Genomic DNA, 23,537 nt, shown 5'->3' with positions numbered 1-23,537 from the left:
GACCTCTGGATGAAAATTATGTCCTGGAAGGTCTACTTTTTCCAGTAGGCCTCATAATTCACTGATGAATGGGAGGAATGTATTATTAGTTGGTTAAGAAAATGAGGGTGGAATGAGGATTTACTATTTCGTCCACGAACATTTGCGAAGAGCTTTAAAATAGTTTTTTGTAGACATGATTTCCACGTTTGATATTTACATGTCTTGTTTTACATGGAGCTTGTAGTTCAAGAAACTGAGCTCCTTCTCTTTTCCTTTTTTCTTTTTTGAGACAGCACCTTGCTGTGTCGCCGAGGCTGGAGTGCAGTGGTGCGATCTCAGCCTACTGCAACCTCTGCCTCCTGGGTTCAAGCAATTCTCCTGCTTCAGCCTTTCAAGTAGCTGAGATTACAGGCATATGCCACCATGCCTGGCTAATTTTTTGTATTTTTAGTAGAGATAGGGTTTCGCCATGTTGGCTAGGCTTGTCTCAAACTCCTGAGTTCAGGTAATCCGCCCGCCTTGGCCTCCCAAAGTGCGAGGATTACAGGCATAAGCCACTGTGCCCGGCCTGAAACTGAGCTCTTCTGCTTTCTTTCAGACTGAGTCAGAATCTAAACTCTCGTGTTTATAGTATTTCTCTGTGGGCTATTTCTACTGCAGAAACTGATGAATGGGTGTACCAGTCCCTGAACAGTAGGAATCAAATCTAATTTTATTGTGAGAAAAGAAAATATCAATACAATGGTTATCTCCATAAAACATTAACCTCACATTACACAGGCAAAGATCAATTCATGATGACACTCCATTAAAACAGATGCAAACTGTGCATGTCTCAATTGCAAAGTACTTTGCTTGGGCCCTTCCTTGTCTCTGTGTGGCTAGACAAGGCCCACATTTTTAGCTTTCAGATGTTTTTCTGAATGCAACATGAGTTATGTGACCTTCATTCATTCCCCGGATATTTACTGACCACCTACTACAACTAACCAGTGCTCAGAACTGTTTTAGATGATGGTGATACTGTGATGAAGAAGACAGTCAAGATCTCTGCTCTCATGGAACTGCCCTTCCATTAGATGGACAGACAGAAATTAAACAGGGAAGCAGATCCATAAACCTAACAAATAAATGCAGATACTAGGGTATCTATGTGCTTTGAAGAGGTGGGAAATAAATCAACAACAGAATTAGCCAGGCGTGGTGATGCACTTCTGCAGTCCCTGCTAGTCGCGAGGATCGCTCGAGTCTGAAAGGCAGAGGTTGCAGTGACCCAAGATTCCGCCACTGCATTCTAGCCTGGGTGACAGAGCAAGACCATGTTTCAGACAAACAAGCAAACAAACAAACACTCCTGCAAAAATCTGGGGTGTTTGAGACAGTGGAAACAGCTAATGCAAAGATCCTGCATCCTGAGAATGAGTGCCATTTTATGTGTATGTCTCACTTGTCTTACCCTAGTCCTGGCCCTGTACAAAGGCCCTGCTGAGACCTTGAGCTTGGAGTGCTTACGGTTCAGGAAGAAGGCAGATGTGACAGAAGCACATAAAGGGAGTGTGGTGTGAAGTGAAATAAAGAAGGCAGGCTGGGACCACAGGATGAAGGGTCTTGAAGGGCATAGTTGAGAATTTATTTAAATACCCTAAATAGCCATGGAGGGTTTTAAGGTAGAAAGTAGTATCTGATTTAAAATTTTAAGGTTCATTCTAGGTGTTGTGTGGATAACAGACTGTAAAGAACTTCCAATGCCAGCAGAAGCCCAGCTGGAAGGCAACTGAATGACATGGGAATGAAGAGAAGAGAGCCCATGACTGCTCAATGTCACAAGTAAAAATGCCTGGGTAGTTTTAAGAATATTATCTGCATGGCGAGGCATGGTGGCTCACGACTGTAATCCCAGCACTTTTGGAGGCTGAGGCGGGAGGATTACTTGAGCCCAGGAATTTGAGAACAGCCTGGGCAATATAGTGAGACCCTGTCTCTATAAATTTTTTTTTTTAAATAGCCAAGCATGATGGTGCATGCCTCTAGTCCCAGAAACTCAGGAGGTTGAGGCAGAAGGATCACTTGAGCCTGGGAAGCTGAGGCTACAGTGAGCTGTGATCACACCACTGTACCCCAGCCTGGGCAACAGAGCAAGGCTCTGGATCAAGAAAAAAAAAAGAATACTATCTACAGAGGCTTTAGCTGTAAAAGGCAAGGAAGGAGGGGTAAGACAGGCAGAGGAAAAAGGAGAAAAGAGTTGCTTAATTCTCCTAAAAAGAGTTGAGGGCTGGGACCCGGCCCTCCTGCTAGTTCCTACATGTGCCTTTCTGACCCAGCACTTAAAATTCCAACCACCTGAATACCTGAATCTTCCTCTTCCTTGTTCAAGGATAGGCCACACACTACTGCCTCCAGGGAGTCTTTGTTACTTGTTTCTACACCCAGTAATCTCCCTTTTGAAGTCCTATGTCACTTGCCTTGGTCTCTATTATTTGGGTATTGAACCTTCTCTATTTGAGCTTCGTTTGTGTCTCTAACCTCTCCAGCTGAATCTATACCTTATATCCTTACTCCCTCCTTTCTTTTCTCCCTTTCTCCTTTTATTCCTCCCACAAATGATGCATGAGTGAATAGTGTGTGCCAGACACTCTTGTAGACACCGGCAAGGCCATCTTTATCAACTTGGGTGCCTGCTCTCATAAAGCTGATAGTTCAATGGAGGGTGAGGTGGGGAAATGACATTAATACATCATCACATTAACAAATGAGTAGTTACAACTTCAGCATGTGCTGTGAAGAAAGGACACCTGGTGCTGTGGTAGAACAGGACAGGAGGACATGACTTAGTCTAGGGACATCAAGGAAGGCTTTCCCAAGTAAGTGCCACTTAAAACGGAGGCTTTAACATTGAAGAAAACCCGGTGTGGTTGGATTCCAGAGATGAGGGAAAGTGAGACATGAGCTGAGACAGACGAGACCATGTGGTAGATTCTGCTGGTGTCCATCCTTAGGGCAATGGGGAGAGCCGCTGGAGGGACACATCAGCGTCTGATGAAGGTCATCAGGACTTGACTACAGTCACATGTGAAAAGCTGGTGCTGGTTGCCATGTGGAGGATGAAGTGGCAGGCAGGGGTGAAACGGATGCAGGGAGACCATGAGAGGTGGTAGCAGTCCCAGGTGAGAGATATCCTGACAGTCCCAGGTGAGAGATATCCTGTGGGAATCTGGGGAGATTCTAGGGGAACTTTAGGAGGCAAAGCTTGCCAAGGCTCTCTCTCTCTCTCTTTTTTTGAGACGGAGTTTCACTCTTGTTGCCCAGGCTGGAGTGCAATCACACAATCTTGGCTCTCTGCAACCTCTGCCTCCTGGGTTCGAGCAATTCTCCTGCTTCAGCCTCCCGAGTAGCTGGGATTACAGGCACCTGCCACCATGCCCGGCTAACTTTTTGTGTTTTTAGTAGAAACGGGGTTTTACCATATTAGCCAGGCTGCTCGTGAACTCCTCCCCTCAGGTGATCCACCCGCCCCAGCCTCCCAAAGTGCTGGAATTACAGGCATGGGCCATCGTGCCTGGCCTCTCTCTCTCTCTCTCTCTTTTTTTTCTAAGACACATAGCGGGGCTTCTTGAAGTGAATAAAGACAAAGATTTGTCCTGGGGCATTTGTGGAAAACGTAGAGGTCCTAAAATATTTCATTGCAGAAGATCCATTTGGCAGGGGGTACCAATTTTCAGGACTGTCCTTTACATTGGGGACTTCAGAGCAAGAATGTATTGCATACTGCGTAATAACCCAATGGAATCCCTGATTACCTTTGAGTAACAACTATGGTAATAAGTACTATTTATCAGAGAGTAATGTAGACTCTAGAGACGTGGGACATCCGGCAAGTTGTTTAAACTCTCTTTGTTTCAATTTCTTGACCTACAAATTGGGGTAATAACAGTTCCTAACTTACAGAGTGGTTATAATGGTTAGGTGAAATAATTCACATTTTTGCACAGTGTTGGACATGTAGTAAGTGCTCAGTAAATGTTAGTTACTATCTTATTAGAATAAAGGTGACCTCCATCTTATTAAAAGGAAATAAGATCATGAAGGAATGTTTAATTATTTTATTTTATTTTTGAGACCAGGTCTCAGCCTGTTGCCCAGGCTGGATTACAGTGGCACGATCACAGCTCACTGCAGCCTCAACCTCCTGGGCTCAAGGGATCCTCCCACCTCACCCTCCTGCGTAACTGGGACTACAGGCATGCAGCACCACATCTGGCTTTTTTTTTTTTCTTTTTTTGTAGAGACGGAGTCTCACCATGTTGCCCAGGCTGGTCTCAAATTCCTGGGCTCAAGTGATCCGCCCACCTCGGCCTCCCAAAGTGTTGGGATTACAGGTGTGAGTCTCTGTGTCTGGCCTTGCTTAATTATTTTAAAAGCATAGGCCAGGTGCGATGGCTCACATCTGTAATCCCAGCACTTTGGGAGGCTGAGGTGGGCAGACCATGAGGTCAGGAGTTAGAGACCAGCCTGGCCAATATGGTGAAACCCCGTCTCTACTAAAAAAAATACAAAAATTAGCCAAGCATGATGGCGCGCACCCGTAGTCCCAGCTACTCAAGAGGCTGAGGCAGAAGAATCACTTGAACCTGGGAGGCAGAGGTTGCAGTGAACCGAGGTGGCACCACTGTGCTCCAGCCTGGGTGACACAGCAAGACTCTGTCTAAAAAAAAAAAAAAAGATAGTTTTTTAGAGAATTGCACAGCATTATATAATTTACACAAAATCACACAGATCAAATGTGAGCTAGTCTTTGACCCAGATCTGTCTGATTCCAGAAGCAGTGTTTGTGATCACTAGCAGTAATGCTTTCAAAAGCAAGGAAAGGGGACCATCTCCCCACCTACCATCTTTAATTTAGAAAGGATGCTTGCTGCAAGCAGGAGATGGTTCTGTTGCTAGATAAGACTGTAGGCTAAAGGGAAAAGGCCATGAGGAGTGGAGACCCTCACCCAGATGCTTATTGGAATGGTGATCTTGACTGTTTCTCTTGTTCCATGTAAATGATAATGCCTCCCACATCATAAGGAGCACAGCACACTTGATCCCTAAGGCGCAAAGAGTCATCAAAATAGGAGAACCTTTCCAGTTCTCCAGAGGGGTTTTCAGAAGATCAAGGTGGTGCTTGGGCAAAATTGTGAGTAATAATCACCTTACCATGTAGCAATTGGTAAAAAGCTTATAACATACTTTTCTCATGAAATACTCAACATCACTTGAAGTAGGTAGTGTTGGGGTCCTTACTTTACAAATAGGACACAGGCAGAAAGAGGTCAAATGTCTGGTCTGAGATCCCACATCTAGAAAGTGGCCACATGAGCCACACCAATCTATGATGCTTTATTCCCATCTAGGCTGCCTCTTCCATCCTGTGCTTACTCAAAGTGCCTGAGGCTCTCCACTTTCCCTTTATCACTGAAAAGGATCCGATATCAGTTATGTGCAACTAAGTATGCTGTTTAGTTGGTGGCTACCTCTCCAAGGATCATTTGTACTTAGGCTTGCCGACGGTGTGCTGGACTTGGCTTGTACTGGCCTGAGGTAGCTGATTGTTAAGTTTTCAGGAATCTGTGAGCCAGCAGACATCACACTGGTAGTTTAAAATGGCCCATGATGGGAATATTTACACCAAAGGAATTGGCAAACACTATGAATCAGGGCTCTCCAACAAGCCCCGTACTCGGATTCCTAAGCATTTACCAGCACATCCATGTGCCCTTATCGCTCATTGTCCTCTGTCATAGAATTTCAGGCATCAGGAACAACTTGTAAAAAAATTGACAGGCACAGGAGAGCCTCTGAAATCATGTCTGTCTGCAAGCTACCACCTGCCAAATCTATGCTTCTTTCTGGCCCACTGCTCCAGCAAGATGAAGGCGCTTCTTGGCCCCTCTGAAAACACTTGCACATCTCAATAGGGAAAACAGGCATCGAACACCAGAACTAAATCCATGTTAAAGTAAAACCTCAATCAATTAGTATTATAATGACAATAGGCATGATTTTTTAGGTTAGAATAAACATACTTGATTTCTAGAATTACAGAATATGTTCTTGAGTATGTAGAAGGGTTATTTTTCATATGGTGTTATAAATTCATAGAATATGAGAACTGCAAGAATCATAATTTTACACATGAGAAAGGAGAAAAAGAAGCTCTGACACCCGACACCATAAAAAGGGCAATAACTGGCCAAACAGCTCATAATGCGTGTATATCTACCCCACAAAACTTATATTTAGCCACAGAATAGAAGGAATCCAGGACCCTGATCTTAGCTTGACTTTGAAGAATCCTTGAATATCTCCCATAATTTGAAAATGAATTGTTATGACAGCCTGCTAGCTTCTGTAGAGACATGAAAGGGATACAAATAATGGTTAATTTTTACTAGATGCTTACCAGATGACAGGGCCTATGCTGAGTACCTAATACATTAAGTTGAATAGTTTGAAACTTCTAATATCTGATATTCGATCTGCCAAATAATTTCAAAAAGTTCAGCCTAAAGACATTATACCTCTGAGTCTTTGCCATCTTCCTAGGAAATGGGTAGTATTATCACACCCATTTTACAGATTGAAAATGAAGCCTTTAATTTAAAAATGAAAATGTTCTTCCCGTAAGTGTAATGTTATTTACTTATGAGTAATATTAATGCAGCCTTGTGTGCAAATTGGTGGCCTGAAACCATGTAGTATACCTAAGACATGAACAATAATAACTCACATATATTACCTTTTTCAGGGAACTTGGATAAATTTCTAATTAACAAACTTCTACAATAATTAAATAATTAAAGAAATACTTTTAAAATGTTATTTATAAGAGTAAAAAAGGCATTAGAAAACAAGAAATTTGATGTTTGGACATGTATTCTCTATATCTCACATGGAAGAATTAGAAACTGTAGCCTAGGGCTCCCCAGAATGAAGTAATTGTCTTGAAATTTTCCATAATGCTCAGATAAAGAAGTAGGGTGATTTTACAACCTTGTCTACATGCAAATTACGACCAATAATATTCTGAATTAAGGCCATCTGGTTTTGTGATTATTTGCAAATAATATTGAGCTGAATTCACAATCAGTTCACAAATAGCAGTTGGGCTAAGGAATTATTAATACTAACTAAATGAGATGATACTATGTTGAATCAGAAAAACGAACTGGTGAAAACTGCAAAATGGACTTTGAAAAAAATATTTAAAGGTACATGACTGTTCTTTCAATATGAAACAAAAACTTTAAATGTTCCATTCACAAAAAAGCATTGAGTAATGCCATGTGATTTATTAGCTCTACATGATAAATCCCCCAAGTTCACAAACTGGGCTCCTGGCCACCTAGCAAAGAGGACTTGCACGTAATTCCATGTGTTTTCTGATTGACTGGTAAATTGTTATCAGTAAGAGTCTGATAATAAGACAAGCAATTCTTTTCACTTTTAAAGAGGCAGAGCTATTTCGCCTGCAACTTTTTTGTTTTCTGTATTTTTTTAATTCACAAAAGACATGCAACACCTGCAACTTTAAAAAGTGAGGCATCCATAGGCTCTATACCCAGCCTGACCTCCTCTGGAGCTCCATCTCATGAAGTGCTTTAAACCCTGGCACGCCAAAGAATCCCAAACTCATGCCACCACCTACTAAGTCAGACTCCAACAAAGAATTGGAGCACTTTTGTTTCTAAGTGACCATCAGGCACCTAATATTATTTTCCCTTCAGTAAAATATAAGTGATAATCCTTGCCCTACCCCACTAATGATGTAAAAATAATATAACCATACAGTAAGAAATCAACCATGCTTTGAAAAATTGCAGCATAGGGCTAAACAAGAGCCACTGCATAAAGCAAAGAAGTTTTGAAGAAGAAAGGGATCTTGAAGGTTGTTATTTCCAGTTTTTTCATTTTATGAAGAAAGAACCTGAAATAGGAGGTAGACATTTGCCCAGACTGGATCACCTACTGAGAAGTAGAGTTTGGTCTCCTGACCCTTTGTCCAATGCTTTTTCTACCAGACTACATTATTAGGATTATTCCTGTTGCTTTTGTTATTAGTGATGTTAAGAAACACGAGACTATTTTTAGATAAAGAGATAGACTGACCTAGCAAAGCAGCCATACTCCTTCTGGGTAAGAACCGCTGGTCTGCACTGCAGAAACTTTGTTCTTAATAACCCTGGTGTCCTAAGAAGTCTATCAAGAGATGAAGAGGTTTGCCATTGTGCCTTACAACTTTTAGATAATTAAATGCCTGGGAAATCTTATTTCAAGATCAGGCAAGCGACGAGTATTGAGACAAACAGAGTTATTCATGAAAACGTTAACACCGAACCCAAAACTTAACCATTCTAAACACCAGTTTCTTCCACTAAAAAATAAGGAAGCTGGGGTAGATCATCCCATTGAATGCTAGTGTTGTATTAATCTATGTTTCATTAAATTTAGTATGTTTCATTAAATTTAGTATGTTTCATAGAAAGTTCAAGTTTTATCGAATCATAATACTTGCTACCTAAAATGTTATTCATAATTTAAAAACCAAACATAACCTTGCAGGGGGAAAAAGCTGATGAATGTTAAATTTACAGTTTTTAGAACTGAAATCACCTAGCACCACCATTTCACCTCTTGACTGCTCTCTGTATTCTCCTCTGATTACTTTTACTGTACTTTTCATGTTGTTACAATAAGCATGTTTGTGTTTCCTGTGTTCTATTTTATGCTATGTATATACTTTTGCATTAGCCCAGTCCAAACATAAAATGCTATGCGAAAAAAGACAAATGAAACTGCTCACATACCCCATGACGATCTTCAAAGTATGCCAGGCTGGCTTTGGTTAACACAAAGAAGCGGACTTTAAAGTTCGAGGGAGAAGTTCTTCTCTTTTGTTGGGATTTCTTGATGAGCTGTTCTTCCAGGAGGATAAAGTTGTTCATGATCCAGTTCTTGAAAGGTGGTGCACCTTGGGCATCACCTCTTAGCACAACCAAAGGAAAGAGTTTTGGGGCAAAGAATGCAATGTGGAGGCAGTTGATCTTCAGAGAGCTGCTCAAGGGCAACTTGCCTTCAACGTTATCTTTCTATCAACGTTCAGCCAACATAGCTGAGCTTCTCCTCTGATGTCAAAGGCCGAAACCACATCCTTTCAAAATTCACAAAACGAGGAGGCATATGTAAAAAATACATACAGCCTTTGCTAATGGCTTGAAATGATATTTGAAAAACTGTAAACTCAAAATTGTGGTAAGGATTACAGTTTAATCTTTATAGTTCCTGGTTTAATCCATCCAGCAGTTAAAACATGTAGCACAAGGAGTAAGGACAATGTGTGGTTTTGCTTACCATGATATACTCAGCAACCATCACAGTGCCTGACACATAAAACAGATGTTCAAGAAAAGTTTGTTGAATGGATCATCACCAAATTGGGTTGGACAATTAAAAGAGGTAATGAGCACAAAACCCTCACACATTAAAGTGAAGAAATATGTTGCTGAAGTTTATTAGTTTTTAAGATTTAAATTAAAGCCCATAGAAATTTCTCAATGCTACATATAGATGACTGCCTTTCTGTCCTGACGTTTTGTGGAAGAGTGAAAAATAAGTGAATCCTTCAGAATGGCATAATAAACAAAGTATATATGGGCTTTGAAAACAGACAAACTTGTGTTGGATTCCCAGCTCTGTCACTTACTAAGCTGTTTCTCTTTGAGCAAGCCATGACTTCTCTGATCCTTAGCTTCTTTGTGAGGGTCCTTTGGAGGACTGAATCCCATACATCTTATGAACGGTAGGTGCTAGTCATACATGTTACCTTAGAGTTAGTACATAGTTGAAGTATAATGTGTGACAGTTACCTCTACTATGTTAATAATAAAGAGATTTTAGTGTAAGCAGATATTGCATGTAGTGGGTAGGGATAAATAATAAATGAAACAATAATTATTGCTGTATAGGAGTGAAATTCTCCAATGTTTATTTTTAAATGTAAATTACCAGACAACAGCCTAATTTTATTTCATATACTGGATGCCCCAGCATAATCAAGACACCCAGGAGGGTACGGTACTGGTATATTTTAAACTACCTCCCCCATTCTGAGATTCTTAAGACATATGTGTGGAAATACACTGCCCAAACAAGATAGTATTTTTTTTTTTTCTGAGTATGGGCTTGAGGTAGGGATTGCTACTATTCCCAAATAGCTACTCTCTCCTTCTTACTAGAGTAACTGAATCCCTGACAGTTATCTGGGCATCTGGCCAACAAGAATAAAGACTACAAATTTTAGCCTCCCTTGTAGCTAGGTGTAGTTGTATGACTGTCTTCTGGTCAACTGAATGTAGCAGAAGTCGTGTGCACAACTTCTAGGAAATTTCCTTAGTGGGATCTGTCATCCCCTTTTCTTTCCCTTTTCCTCCTGCCTTCTGACTAGAATATTGAGGTAACAGTTGGAGCTGAAGCAGCTATCTAGTATCATGAGGTGGAAATTGAATGTTGAGGACAATGGAGTATAAGATAGAAAGAGCCTGGGACCCTGGTGACCATGGATCTTCCATGCCAGCCCTGGATTACATTTTTTAATATCTATTTTCTAAGTCTCAGTTATTTTGAGGTTTCTGTCGCTACCAGCAAACCTAGATAATACAGTGCTATCTTCTCAAACTAGACTACAAACTCCTCTGAGAAAAGTACATTTTACACCTGCTTGGTTCAGATGAAAAGATTTACAGACTTCACAAAGTGTTCTCATCCGGGAAAACAAAATATCATCAGTAGCTGTTGCAATACTTAGGAGTCTTTCATTTGCTCAGTCTACATGGAGTGTCATCGTAAGTAATTTTATTCTCTTTCTCATAGAGCCATCAAACCCACTAACTGAGACTCATCTTTGCCATCTTTTAAATGCAAACTTAGGAGGCTCAATATTTTTTTCTCACTTTAAGGAAAACGTAAACAAAAACAAATAGTCCCTTTGTTTCTTTTGGTTTTAAAGAGTTCACTTCATAGGAGCCAAATTCAAGGAGTTCCCACTTGCCAAAGATGGAACAATTTGAGTATCAAAAGGAATAATAATTGCCATGAATTGAAGAACAGCAAAAATGTTAAAACAATGAGTTCAAAAGAGAATTGAAAAAAGCATCCCAACCTTTTGATCACTTTTGGAGGATGCTGAAGAACCAACTTGTTTTTCTGAAAACTGGAAACAAAGGAAAAAAATAAAACATATTGCTTGCTTTTCTTGAAGAATTATCTTTCAATTCAGTAATCAAGTATTTAATGAGGAAGTTCTTTTTTTCCGAGAAACTAATCAATGAAGGAGTGACAGAATACTATCGTTTTGCAATGCCGATGAAATAATAAATGTAGGCAATGATCATCAATGGCTGTTAAAATTATTACGCAAAAAGCCAATAGGAAAATGTATAACTGTCATATGAAGCTGACAACACTGTAACAAACTGATTAATCTTAAAAGAAGGACAACCAGACATTGTATGTCTCCTGAGGTGAAGCAAGAGGAAGTACACAAAACTGGCAACTCGGGAGTCTTGCCAAGAGAAAACAAAATCAAACACAAATCTAATCAAACTTCGAGATATAAATTGGAGTTTACAGGAAATACAAGAGATAAACGAACCTGACAAATGACACTGTGGAGATGCAATTGGATGAGTCCAGAATACAAAACATGCTAAGGACAAATGACTCAGTATCAGTAACAAATAAGTCATAGAGGGCAGGGCACGGTGGCTCATGCCTGTAAGCCCAGCACTTTGGGAGGTCAAGAGGGTGGATTGCTTGAGCCCAGGAGCTTAAGACCAGCCTGAGCAACATGGTGAAACCCTTTCTCTACAAAAAATTAGCCAGGCGTGGTGGCACACACCTGTAGTCCTGCCTACTTGGGAGGCTGAAGTGGGAGGATCACTTGAGCCCAGTGGGTGGAGGTTGCAGTGAGCTGGGATTGCAGCACTGTACTCCAGCCTGGGTAACAGAGCCAGGCTCTGTCTCAAAAAACAAAAGCAAAACAAAACAACAAATAAATCAAAGGGGAACCCTTAGATTAAAAGACTTTAAGAGACATATGAGCATGTTTGGACTTTGGATTAAGAGTTAAGCAAAGCAACTGTATAAAGACGTTATGAGACAATTAGACAAATTTGAATGTTAAAGAGATGTTTGATAATACGGAGAAACTTGTTATTTTTTAAGATGTAATAATGGGCTGGGTGTGGTGGCTCACACCTATAATCCCAGCACTTTGGGAGGCTAAGGTGGGCGGATCACGTGAGGTCAGGAGTTTGAGACCAGCCTGGCCAACATGGTGAAATCCTGTCTCTACTAAAAATACAAAAGTCAGTGGAGTGTTGTGCTGTGTGCCTGTAATTCCAGCTACTTGGGAGGCTGAGGCAGGAGAATCGCTTGAACCTGGAGGGCGGAGGTTGCAGTGAGCTGAGATGATACCACTGCACTCCAGCCTGAGCAACAGAGCAAGACACCATCTCAAAAAAAAAAAAAAAAAAAAGATGTAATAATGGCACTATTATCATGTTAAAATAGTCCTTATTTTGTATAGAAACATACACTGAATTATTGATAAAACAATAAAATGTTTATGATTTGCTTCATCATAATCCAGTGGATTATGGAGGGGGAGAAATTGGTAGGGAAAGGGATGAAAAATGTTTGACCATGACTTGACAATTGCTAAAGCTGGCTAATGGGTACATCATTATTCTACTCTCCTTGCACCGACGCACGTTTGAAAATTTCCATAATAAAAAGTTAAGAAAAGAAAAAGGGGCTGGGCGCGGTGGCTCACGTCTGTAATCTCAGCACTTTGGGATGCCGAGGCGGGTGGATCACCTGAGGTCAGGAGTTTGAGACCAGCCTGGCCAACATGGTGAAACCCCGTCTCTACTAAAAATACAAAAATTAGCTGGGCATGGTGGCAGGTGGCTGTAGTCCCAGCTACTTGGGATACTGAGGCAGGAGAATAGCTTTAAACCTGGGAGGCAGAGGTTGCAGTGAGTTGATTGAACCACTGCATTCCAGCCTGGGTGACAAGAGCAAAACTCCGTCTCAAAACAACAACAACAACAACAACAATACAAAGAAAAGAAAAAGAAAGCCCAGTTCAGTTCAAGGTAATAATCAAAACTCCAAACATGTATTCAAGTTGATGCTTTTCCTTAACTTTGCATGGGTTTGCTTCAGGATTTGAAGCATGTTGGCTTTTCCACCATGTCCTAACCTCTCTTTTCCCACACACAAGCCTGGTTTCTGACACACTTGAGTCGGAAGCTCAGGCTGGAGGGAAAAGAGGAAGAGGGGTAAAGGGTGCAACATTCATGAAGCTGCAGCAGTAATCTGGGGATGATGTCCTTGGGATGTGGTGGATGAACAATTGCTGCTTTTTCTTGCATGTTTCATGTGCTTTGCTGTTTTCAGAGATTTTCCAGCTGAAGGTTCTGACAACTGTTTCCCTGATGTAGGAGATGCCACTCTCCTTGGCCAAGGAGCCCAACCCTCAGCCCTTGGGCTTCAGCTGTTCCAGCTCCTGTCGGGATTCATTTGTCCTGTTGGGACATAGGTTGTCCTCTTGGGTAAAATTTCCTTGAAAATGAACCACAGAGGCTGGGCATGGGGGCTCACGCTGGTAATCTCAGCACTTTGGGAGACTGAGGTGGGAGGATCCCTTAAACCCAGGAGTTCAAGACCAGCTTGGGCAACACAGGGAAACCTCATTTCTATTAAATAAAGAGAAAAAAGAGCCAGGCAAGGTGGCTCACGCCTGTAATCCCAGCACTTTAGGAGGCTGAGGTGGGCTGATCACTTGAGGTCAGGAGTTCAAGACCAGCCTGGCCAACATGGTGAAATCCTGTCTCTACTAAAAATACAAAAATTAGTTGGGTGTGGTAGCATTCGCCTGTAGTCCCAGATACTTGGGAGGCTGAGGCAGGAGAATTGCTTGAACCTGGGAGGTGGAGGTTGCAGTAAGCTGAGATCATGCCACTGTAATCCAGCCTGGGGGACAGAATGAGACCCCGTCTCAAATGAAGAAAAAAGAAATGGAACCACATACCACTTATTCCCTCCCATGGTTCTACTGGAAGACTCAGGCCTCCTGTCCCAGCCAATGATGGATATACCATTTGCCCCAAGTAGAGCCCCCTTTCCCTCTGACACCGAATAAGTAGCTCTTCCACAAACTTCCACCATTATGTTTCTCCAATGGGATTTAGACACTAGTCCTTATAGCTGCAAAACTCTGGGACTAACACCAAGCTCCCTGAAGAGTCTCTTAAAGTTCCTTTTGGTTGGCTTCTGGTAGATAAGCACCCACCCACCTTCCCCTGTGGGCTAGTGGTGAGAGGAAACACAGAGCCCCCAACATTCTCTCTCTTGCATTTTCATGCCTTGTTTTCTAAAGGCTGAAGGTGGGCGAACGCTATTACTGGCAGAATCTGTTTTGCCTCTTAATGCGTCAAGTTGTGGATGCATTCCCTTTATCACATTAATATAGGGCTTTGGGGCCGCAACTGAAACTGGGTTGGAAAAAACCTAATTTAACCCAATTTCTATAACAAAGGAAAAATCAATTCAACCTGGCACTGCTGGGTCCGCTGGTATTTAACGACGACATCAGAGGTTTTGGTTTTCATTCTTTAGTTCTGAGCTGGTTTCATGCATGGGCAAGCTGTCCTCCATGGCAGCAAAATGGCTGCTGGGCTGACATCTTATCAGTGGAGCTAGATTTCTTTCCTTATAGTTCTAGTAAAAGTCCCAGAATTTTGAGTCATTGGCCTAGCTCACATGATATGCTCACAGGTACCTCAATCATTAGAATCAAGACAATGGAATATTCATTTGACCCTTGCCAGGCCTGGACACACTCCTGGATCTGGGAGTGGGATGGAGTCAGCCCTACCCAGCCACGTGGACCTACCCATCCACAGATGGGGGAGGGATGGTTCTCTGAGGAACACTAGAGTGTTGCCACTAGAGGTAGGGGAATGGCTGCTGGATCATTGATAAATGATTGCTCTCTTACTGTTACCTAAAACCCATCTTCGTTGCTTTATCTTTTGAAGTCCTACAACTCCAACCTTCTCTAGTCCGAGGACTTGCCCTTTGGATAACTCCAGGACCCTCTTGTGTCCAGGCCAAAGACATCCTTCAATTGTCCTCTTTGGATGTGGCTTTGAAGCCCTTTAATTTCCTTGTGGTTCCCATCCAAACTTAATCAGGTTTATTAATATCCATTTAAGAATCATATCCAGAATATTTTGGCACCTACATAACTTCTTTCTTCTGAAAACAACAACAACAACAACACCTTACGTTTGCTAGAGCTATCAATTCTAAGGGGGAAAAATAGCAGGAGCACAGAGAGGTATCTGTACAAGATATTTATTGCAGTGTTTTTTTTTCTTTTTTTGAGACGGAGTCTTGCTCTGTCGCCAGGCTGGAGTGCAGTGGTGTGATCGTGGCTCACTGCAACCTCCACCTCCCGGATTCAAGTGATTCTCCTGCCTCAGCCTCCCGAGTAGCTGGGATTACAGGCATGTGCCATCATGCCCAGCTAAATTTTTGTATTTTTAGTAGAGACGGGGTTTCACCGCTTTAGCCAGGATGGTCTTGATCTCATGACCTCGTGATCCGCCTGCCTCGGCCTCCCAAAGTTCTGGGATTACAGGGATGAGCCACCGCGCCTGACTATTGCAGTATTTTTTTGTAATGGAAACTACTTCTCTGTGCATCAATGAGAGACAAGTAAAATAATCTATGGTGCATCCTTACAATGGAACACTACAAGGTTATGGAAACCAATAACGTATATTCATAATGTATCAACCTAAAAAACTTCAGGATATATTGTTAACATGGAAAAGGTGCAGAACAATATGTTTGGCTTGTATGTTTTTATGTTTTGTTTTTACATACAAGCCATACATATTGTTCTATACCTTTTCCAGGTATATTTTGTGTTTATATTAATGTATGTTTAGAGGCACATGGTGATAGCAGGAAGTTTGTATATCAAAATTCCAGCATATAAAACTGGAAAGGTAAAGAAATGTTTTGCTTTTTAATTTACATAATTTAAAAGATGATAAAATGGAAGGATTTTTTACTTTCCAATTTAAAATAAAAGAAAAATATGTCATTTGTCAAAAATCATTGGTTTGATTCGTAGAAGACAATAATGACTGAAATGGCTAGTAAACTTAGAGCTAATTTTTTGAAATATATATTTCTGGTAACAAAAGTAAAATATACTCTTGGTGGAAAGAGCAGACCAGCAAATAAATAAAAATGACATCTAATCTCATCCTTCAGAAATAATCAATGTTAATATTTATTTTACATTCTTCCAGTATTTTTTCAGAGTTAAATTTAATATTTACTTAGAATAATCATTTTATCCCAGCTACTGGATCAGTTACCTCCTTCTACCTGTAGACAGTTTCTGATCTTTTTTTTTTTTTTTTTTTTTGAGACAGAGTCTCGATCTGTCATCCAGGCTGGAGTGCAGCACCCAGGCTGGAGTGCAGTGGCGTGATCTCGGCTCACTGCAACCTCCGCCTCCCAGGTTCAAGCGATTATCGTGCCTCGGTCCCCAGATAGCTGGGATTACAGGTGCGCACCACCACACACAGCTAATTTTTGTATTTTTATTAGAGATGGAGTTTCACCATGTTGCCCTGGTTGGTCTCGAACTCCTGGCCTCAAGTGATCCACCCGCCTCCGCCTCCCAAAGTGCTGGGATTACAGGTGTGAGCGACCGCGCCCAGCCTGATCTTTATTTTTAATGTTAAGTGTTTTATTATGGTGCAAGTGTGTCTGTGTGTGTGAATTTAGCTGCAAGTTTCTTCAATGTAACATTAAATAAATAATATGTAAATGGAGGCAGGACATCTCATGATTTGTAAACGGAGCAAAACAGGGAGCGGAGACAGTGAAGTTGTCCTAAGCCTGTGTGAGCAGGGAAGGATTCCGCTTGGTAGTGGGGCCAAATATGCCGAGCAGGGAGCAGGAAAGAAGCAAGACAGGATGAGAGATAGGAGGGGGAAGACAGGCGGTGCTAGTTGGATCATCATGTTGAGAAATAAAATTATTTTGATCCCCTGTCTGACTTCTTTTTTGTATGTATACCAGTTCATTTTCCTTTTCAACCCAAGGCAGAGAGGCAGGCTGATTTGCATATGGTCCTCAGGGGAAGAGTTAGGTGACTGTAGTCTTTTCAGAGCCAGAAGATAAGGCAGAAATCAGGTTGGCTTCCTGAAGTCCTAGGTGCCCCAGGCTGACCGCAGCTCAGCCCACGCCACCTCTGCTGAGCAACATTGACATAAAAGCACTGTGGATTGTATTTTAGGCCAGGGGATTTACCCAGCCTGTACATGCTGTGTATGGTATGGAAATCTCCCCACCCTCACATCCTGCCTAGCTCACAATGCTCCCCTGGGCTGCACACTCATTGAAAAGGCTATATATAGCTGTCTACTTCCCTTGCTTTTCAAAATCATAGATGAAGAATAAAAGTTATTGACTTGAAACCACTTCCCACAATGCACGTTTAGACTTCAGCCATCTATAATCTTGTATGTCTACATATACTGTGCCTTGTATATACTGTTTTGTGTTATCACTCTTCACAGCTCTTCAACCTTAGGCTCACTTAAAATGTACGCAAAACTATCCTTAGAATTGTGATTTTGATTGTTTTTCTTCTTAAGAAACAATTATTGTTGGTTTTGAATATAGTGGTAAAGGGTATTAGAGTCACCGTTCATTCAACCAATTTGTTATCACTCTACTGTGTATTTACTTGCCCTCCTGTTTTCTTCTGTTTTTTCGGTGTGTGTTCTACTGATTGTAAGCTCTCTAAAATTTGAATTCTAGCTTATCCATGCTCTACCACATTCCTCATCAAGAAACATTACCCAAATCTTGTAAATAAAAATCAAGTAAAGCAGGCAATATGTACTTCTGATGTCATATTAAAGCCTTGTTTAACATGCCTGCCCAGGGATTATTTAATTATCTAAGAGAATGAAGGAAGACAATGGGATTGGATCTATAAGTCAAGACTGATGTATTGCTATTATCTTCAATAACTTATTGAGATATGTTTCATTGACCATAAAATTCATCCATTGAAAGTGTATAGTTTGGTAATGTTTGGTATATATTCACAGAGTTGTACAGCCCTCTCAATTTAATTTTTAGAACATTTTCAACACCCTAAGAAGGCTATCCATGACTGATGAAAGTCTTACTCTGTGAAGGGAATGTCCTAGAAATGAAGTCTCCATCTTGCTACTTCCCTGAGAGAGCAAGTTGACCCAAGGTAGCTCCTATTACCAGTTCCTTTCAAACACACACATACACACACACACAAACACACACACACACACTCATATGCACACATACACACACTTTAAATTTCTCATTAAATAACATATGAGGTACCACATATGCTATTTTGCGACATACTTTTTTGTGTGCCCAGTATCTCAGGCCGAGCAACTTGCTTTTTTACTTGCTAATAGTTATTGGAAATTGTTCAAATCAGCATACCTAATAGTTGCCTCAAAGTATGCATGGTGGCTGAGCACTTCTCATTACTCTCACTGCTATCACACACGTCTTACCCCAAATCATCTCTTGCAGGAGTTGCCCCGTCTCTACTACTGTCTTCCCTGCACTTCTACAATCTCTTTTTAATATGGTGACCAGAATCATCTTCTATATTTATGGTTTGGATCATCCACCATTCGGAGCAAAGCCAAAGACCTCTCAGAGCGCTACAAGGTCTATCCAACATGATCTGCTCATCCACCACCACTCCAGTTGCCTCTCAGCCTCATCTCCAACGACCCTCCTCCTAATTCACTCTACTTTCATCACTGTAGCTTGCTTGGAGCTCCTTAAACATACCAGGCATGCTCTCATATCAGGGTCTTGGCCCTTGCTGCTTCCTCTGACTGAGAAGCTCTTTCCCCAGACATCTTCATGGCTTCTTCTCTGATCTCCTTTATGTCTTTGCTCAAAGGTCACTTCTGGGCCAATCACAGTGGCTTACTCCTGTAATTCCAACACTTTGGAAGATTTGAGGTGGGAGGATCGCTTGAGGCCAGGAGGTTGAGACTGGCCTGGGCAACATAGCAAGACCCTGCCTCTGCAGAAAAATTTAAAAACTAACAGGGTATGGTGTGGCACACCTGTAGTTCCAGCCACTTGGGAGGATGAGGCAGGAGGATCACTTGAGCCCAAGAGTTTTGAGTCTGCAATGAGCTGTGATCACATCACTGCACTCTAGCCTGGGTGACAGTGTTGGGGGAACCTGCCCCCGATAGTCACATAGGTTCTTTTCTATTTTCCCTAAGTGTTGGCCAGTCTGAGAAATAAAGGGACAGAGTACAAAAGAGAGAAATTTTAAAGCTGAGTGTCCGGGGGAGACATCACATGTTGGCAGGTTCCGTGACGTCCCTGAGCCATAAAACCAGCAAGTTTTTATTAGTGATTTTCAAAAGGGGAGGGAGTGTATGAATAGGGTGTGGGTCATAGAGATCACATGCTTCACAAGGTAATAAGATATCACAAGGTAAATGGAGGCAGGGTGAGATCACAGGACCACAGGACCAGGGCGAAATTAAAATTGCTAATGAAGTTTCGGGCATGCATTGTCATTGATAACATCTCATCAGGAGACAGGGTTTGAGAGCAGACAACCGGTCTGACCAAAATTTATTAGGCAGGAATTTCCTCGTCCCAATAAGCCTGGGGGCACTACAGGAGACTGGGGCTTATTTCATCCCTACAGCTGCGACCGTAAAAGAGAGCCACCCCCAAAGCGGCCATTTCAGAGGCCTACCCTCAGGGACACATTCTCTTTCTCAGGGATGTTCCTTGCTGAGAAAAAGAATTCAGCCCTATTTCTCCCATTTGCTTTTGAAAGAAGAGAAATATGGCTCTGTTCCGCCTGGCTCACCGGCAGTCAGAGTTTAAGGTTATCTCTCTTGTTCCCTGAACATTGCCGTTATCCTGTTCTTTTTTCAAGGTGCCCAGATTTCGTATTGTTCAAACACACATGCTCTACAAACAATTTGTGCAGTTAACACAATCATCACAGGGTCCTGAGGCGATATACCTCCTCCTCAGCTTACGAAGATGATGGGATTCAGAGATTAAAGTAAAGACAGGCACAGGAAATCACAAGGGTATTGACTGGGGAAGTGATAAGTGTCCATGAAATCTTCACAATTTATGTTCAGAGACTGCAGTAAAGACAGGTGTAAGAAATTATAAAAGTATTAATTTGGGGAACTAATAAATGTCCATGAAATCCTCACAATTTATGTTGTTCTGCCATGGCTTCAGCCGGTCCCTCCGTTCGGGGTCCCTGACTTCCCGCAACATGACAGAGCAAGACCCCATCTCTTAAACAACAACAACAGCAACAGCAACACCTTTCTCACTGAGCATTCTTTAACCACCACCTTCCCCTCCCCTACACACACTCTCATCCTGCTTGCCTACTTTTCTGCGGCACTTACCAGCATTGGAGATGCCATTGAATTTATTGGTTTATCATTGAGAACACAGGTACCAGGAAAAAAATTACTTGTTTACTGTCTGTATACCAGCTCCATGAGACCAAGAATATTTGTCTATTTTGTCCATTGCTATATTCCTGCGCCTAAAACAGGGTCTGGCACAAAGTAAGCAATTAATTATATTAATGGAGTGAATGGATAAATTTATGCTGCTTTGCATTTGTATGTTTGTATTCTATCTGTCCTATTAGTGTCACCAGTCTAGTCAGTCTAGTATAGTTTAACCATTGCCATATTTTGGGATGTCGGTATGCTTTTGGTCTTATGTGACCTTGCTGAAATTTCTTGTAACTTCTTTTTTTGTTGTTGTTTTTGAGACAGGGTCTCACTTTGTCACCTAGGCTGGAGTGCAGTGGTGCAGGTTTGGCTCACTGCAGCCTCCACCTCTGGGGCTCAAGCGATCCTCCTGCCTCAGCTCCCCCAAGTAGCTGGGACTACAGGCATGTGCCATCATGTCCAGCTAATTTTTTTTGTTGTATTTTTAGTAGAGATGGGATTTTGCCATGTTGGCCAGGCTGGTCTCGAGCGCCTGAGCTCAAGCAATCCTCCCACCTTGGCCTCCCAAAATGCTGCAATTAGAGGAGTGAGCCACCGTGTCCAATCTGCCTGTAATTTTTTTGAGCCTTCATTTTCCCTCTATAAAATAGAAACCTGGCCTGGTGTGGTGGCTTATGCATGTAATCCCAGCATTCTGGAATGCTGAGGTAGGCAGATCACTTGAGGCCAGAAGTTAAAAAACCAGCCTGGCCAACATGGTGAGACCCTATCTCTACAAAAAAGCCAGGCATGTGGTGGTGCTGTGCTTCTAGTCCCAGCTACTGGGAAGGCTGAGGTGGGAGTATCGCTTGAGCCTGGGAGGTGGAGGCTGCAGTGAGCTGAGATGCTGCCACTGCACTCCAGCCTGGGCTACACAGCGAGACTCTCAAAAAAAAGAGGGCTGGGGGCGCAATGGGGAGAGACCTATACATTTTGTTGTTGTTGTAAGGATCAAAATTTTTATTTATTTATTTTTTTAGAGACAGATCTCAGCCTCTTGAGTACATGCCACCATGTATAGCTAATATTTTTTATTTTTTATAGAGCCGAAGGTCTTGTGATGTTACCCAGATTGATCTCTCCCTCATGGTCTCAAGTGATCCTCCTGCCTTGGCCTCTGAAAGTGCTGAGATTACAGATGTGAGCCAATGCACCCAGCCAGAATTAAAATGTTTAGAAGAATGTATGGTGGCAACAGCATGCCTGGCTTATAGCAGGTTCTCAATCATACAATTATAGTTTCTCTCATTATTAATTATTCATCAGAAATGAACATATAAGAAGAATATATGGCTACGTCTATATATAGCTCCAACTTCTTACTTTTTAACATAATTGTGTTGACTTTTAGTTATGATTCCCTTATAACAGAATATATGCCACTTTGTTTTTTCTTTTTTTTCCCCAAAAAGTCATTCAATATCTTTAGAAAAAATATTTCAGCTTTTCAGAGATAGGAAACTTTATCTTTGCATTTCCACTTTCTAGCTGGTCCCAAACAAAATACTTGCTCATTAAACTTTTTTGAATAAATAAATGGAAGAATGAATCTCAATGGGCACAAGCAAGTTTATATTTACTGCGAAGCTGCAATGTGCCAGGCACTGTAGTTGGCACTGGGGGATATAAAAATAACATTTTGTGGTTGAAGTTTATTTCAAGACCTCCACATGGTAATGATTGAGTTTGGCGGAATGTGTGTTTATTTCAGAAGTATTTCTCTAGCTGGGGGAGGGGGAATTTGGATTCTTCACCTTGAGCAAAGTAAAACAAAACAAAACAAAAACTCCAGAAAGATGTCTTTGCCACCATTTCTCAGAAGAGCTTTAAAAAGAAACAGAACGTCAGTGGTTTATCAAGCAGGCATCAAGACTGAAGCAGCAGACATATCAGTGTGGGAAATCCTACGGTGATTCAAGACCTCCAAGAATTCCTGTGGTTCCCAGTAAATCCCCACACACATCGCTAACTACCAATGACACTAGCTCTGATGCAGAATGAGATTATCAGTGAGCCATGCAGCTTGAGGAAGAGAAAAAGCTCTGACCTAGAATCCAGCTTTAGACTCTGACCTCAAGTAAGACAATCCTGAGCCTCGGTTTTCTCACTTTAAAATGATGTTTTAAAAAATAAACCTGCTTCTGGCCAGGCGGGGTAGCTCACACCTGTAATCCCAGCACTTTGAGAGGCTGAGGAGGGTGGATCACCTGAGGTTGGGAGTTCGAGACTAGCCTGGCTAACATGGTGAAAAACCCTTGACTCTACTAAAAATACAAAAATTGGCTGGGTGTGGTGGTGGGCACCTGTAATCCCAGCTACTTGGGAGGGTGAGGCAGGAGGATCACTTGAACCTGGATGGCAGAGGTTGCAGTGAGCAGAGATTGCGCCACTGTACTCCAGCCTGGGTGACAAGAGTGAAACTCCATTAAAAAAAAAAAATTAACCGCTTCAAATGAGAGACTAGGTGAGAAAATCCTCCATATCCTGAAAATCAGCACACAGATGGAACCCTGGTTCTGTAGTTCAGACCATTCATTCAACACCTATCCCTGAGTGCCTGCTGGCACTGTGCTACCTACACAGTGGGGACACAGAGATCAGCATCTCTGCCCTTAGCAAGCACACCATACACACCCAGGATTTTACCCCCAGGAAGTAATTCAGCCCAAGCAAAAAAATTTTTGCAAGAAGATGATCCTTGAAGGGGTAACTATAACAACAGCAAAACTGGAAACAACCCAGATATTTATAAAAGCAGAATGGCTTCATAAATTATGTGTCCCAGCATTTTGATTGAAAAGAACACCCAGCCTACCCACACCTACACCCCAGGCAGGGTCAGCCTCT

General features: G+C 41.8%; 1 protein-coding gene across 1 annotated transcript in view; it reads right to left on the bottom strand.

The window, feature by feature from the left end:
- Positions 1–9,104, bottom strand: part of ITK (IL2 inducible T cell kinase) — a 74,105-nt gene extending 65,001 nt beyond the window's left edge. The window contains exon 1 of the mRNA XM_004042894.5: positions 8,829–9,104. Coding sequence (XP_004042942.3) covers positions 8,829–8,966 — 138 coding nt within the window. The 5' untranslated portion in view covers positions 8,967–9,104. The remainder of the gene's footprint in view (positions 1–8,828) is intronic.
- Between the last annotated feature and the right edge of the window lie 14,433 nt (positions 9,105–23,537).

This window comes from Gorilla gorilla, chromosome 4 (assembly GCF_029281585.2).
Source record: "Gorilla gorilla gorilla isolate KB3781 chromosome 4, NHGRI_mGorGor1-v2.1_pri, whole genome shotgun sequence".
Taxonomy (NCBI): Eukaryota; Metazoa; Chordata; class Mammalia; order Primates; family Hominidae; genus Gorilla; species Gorilla gorilla.
This window is presented reverse-complemented; position numbering and strand designations above follow the sequence as displayed.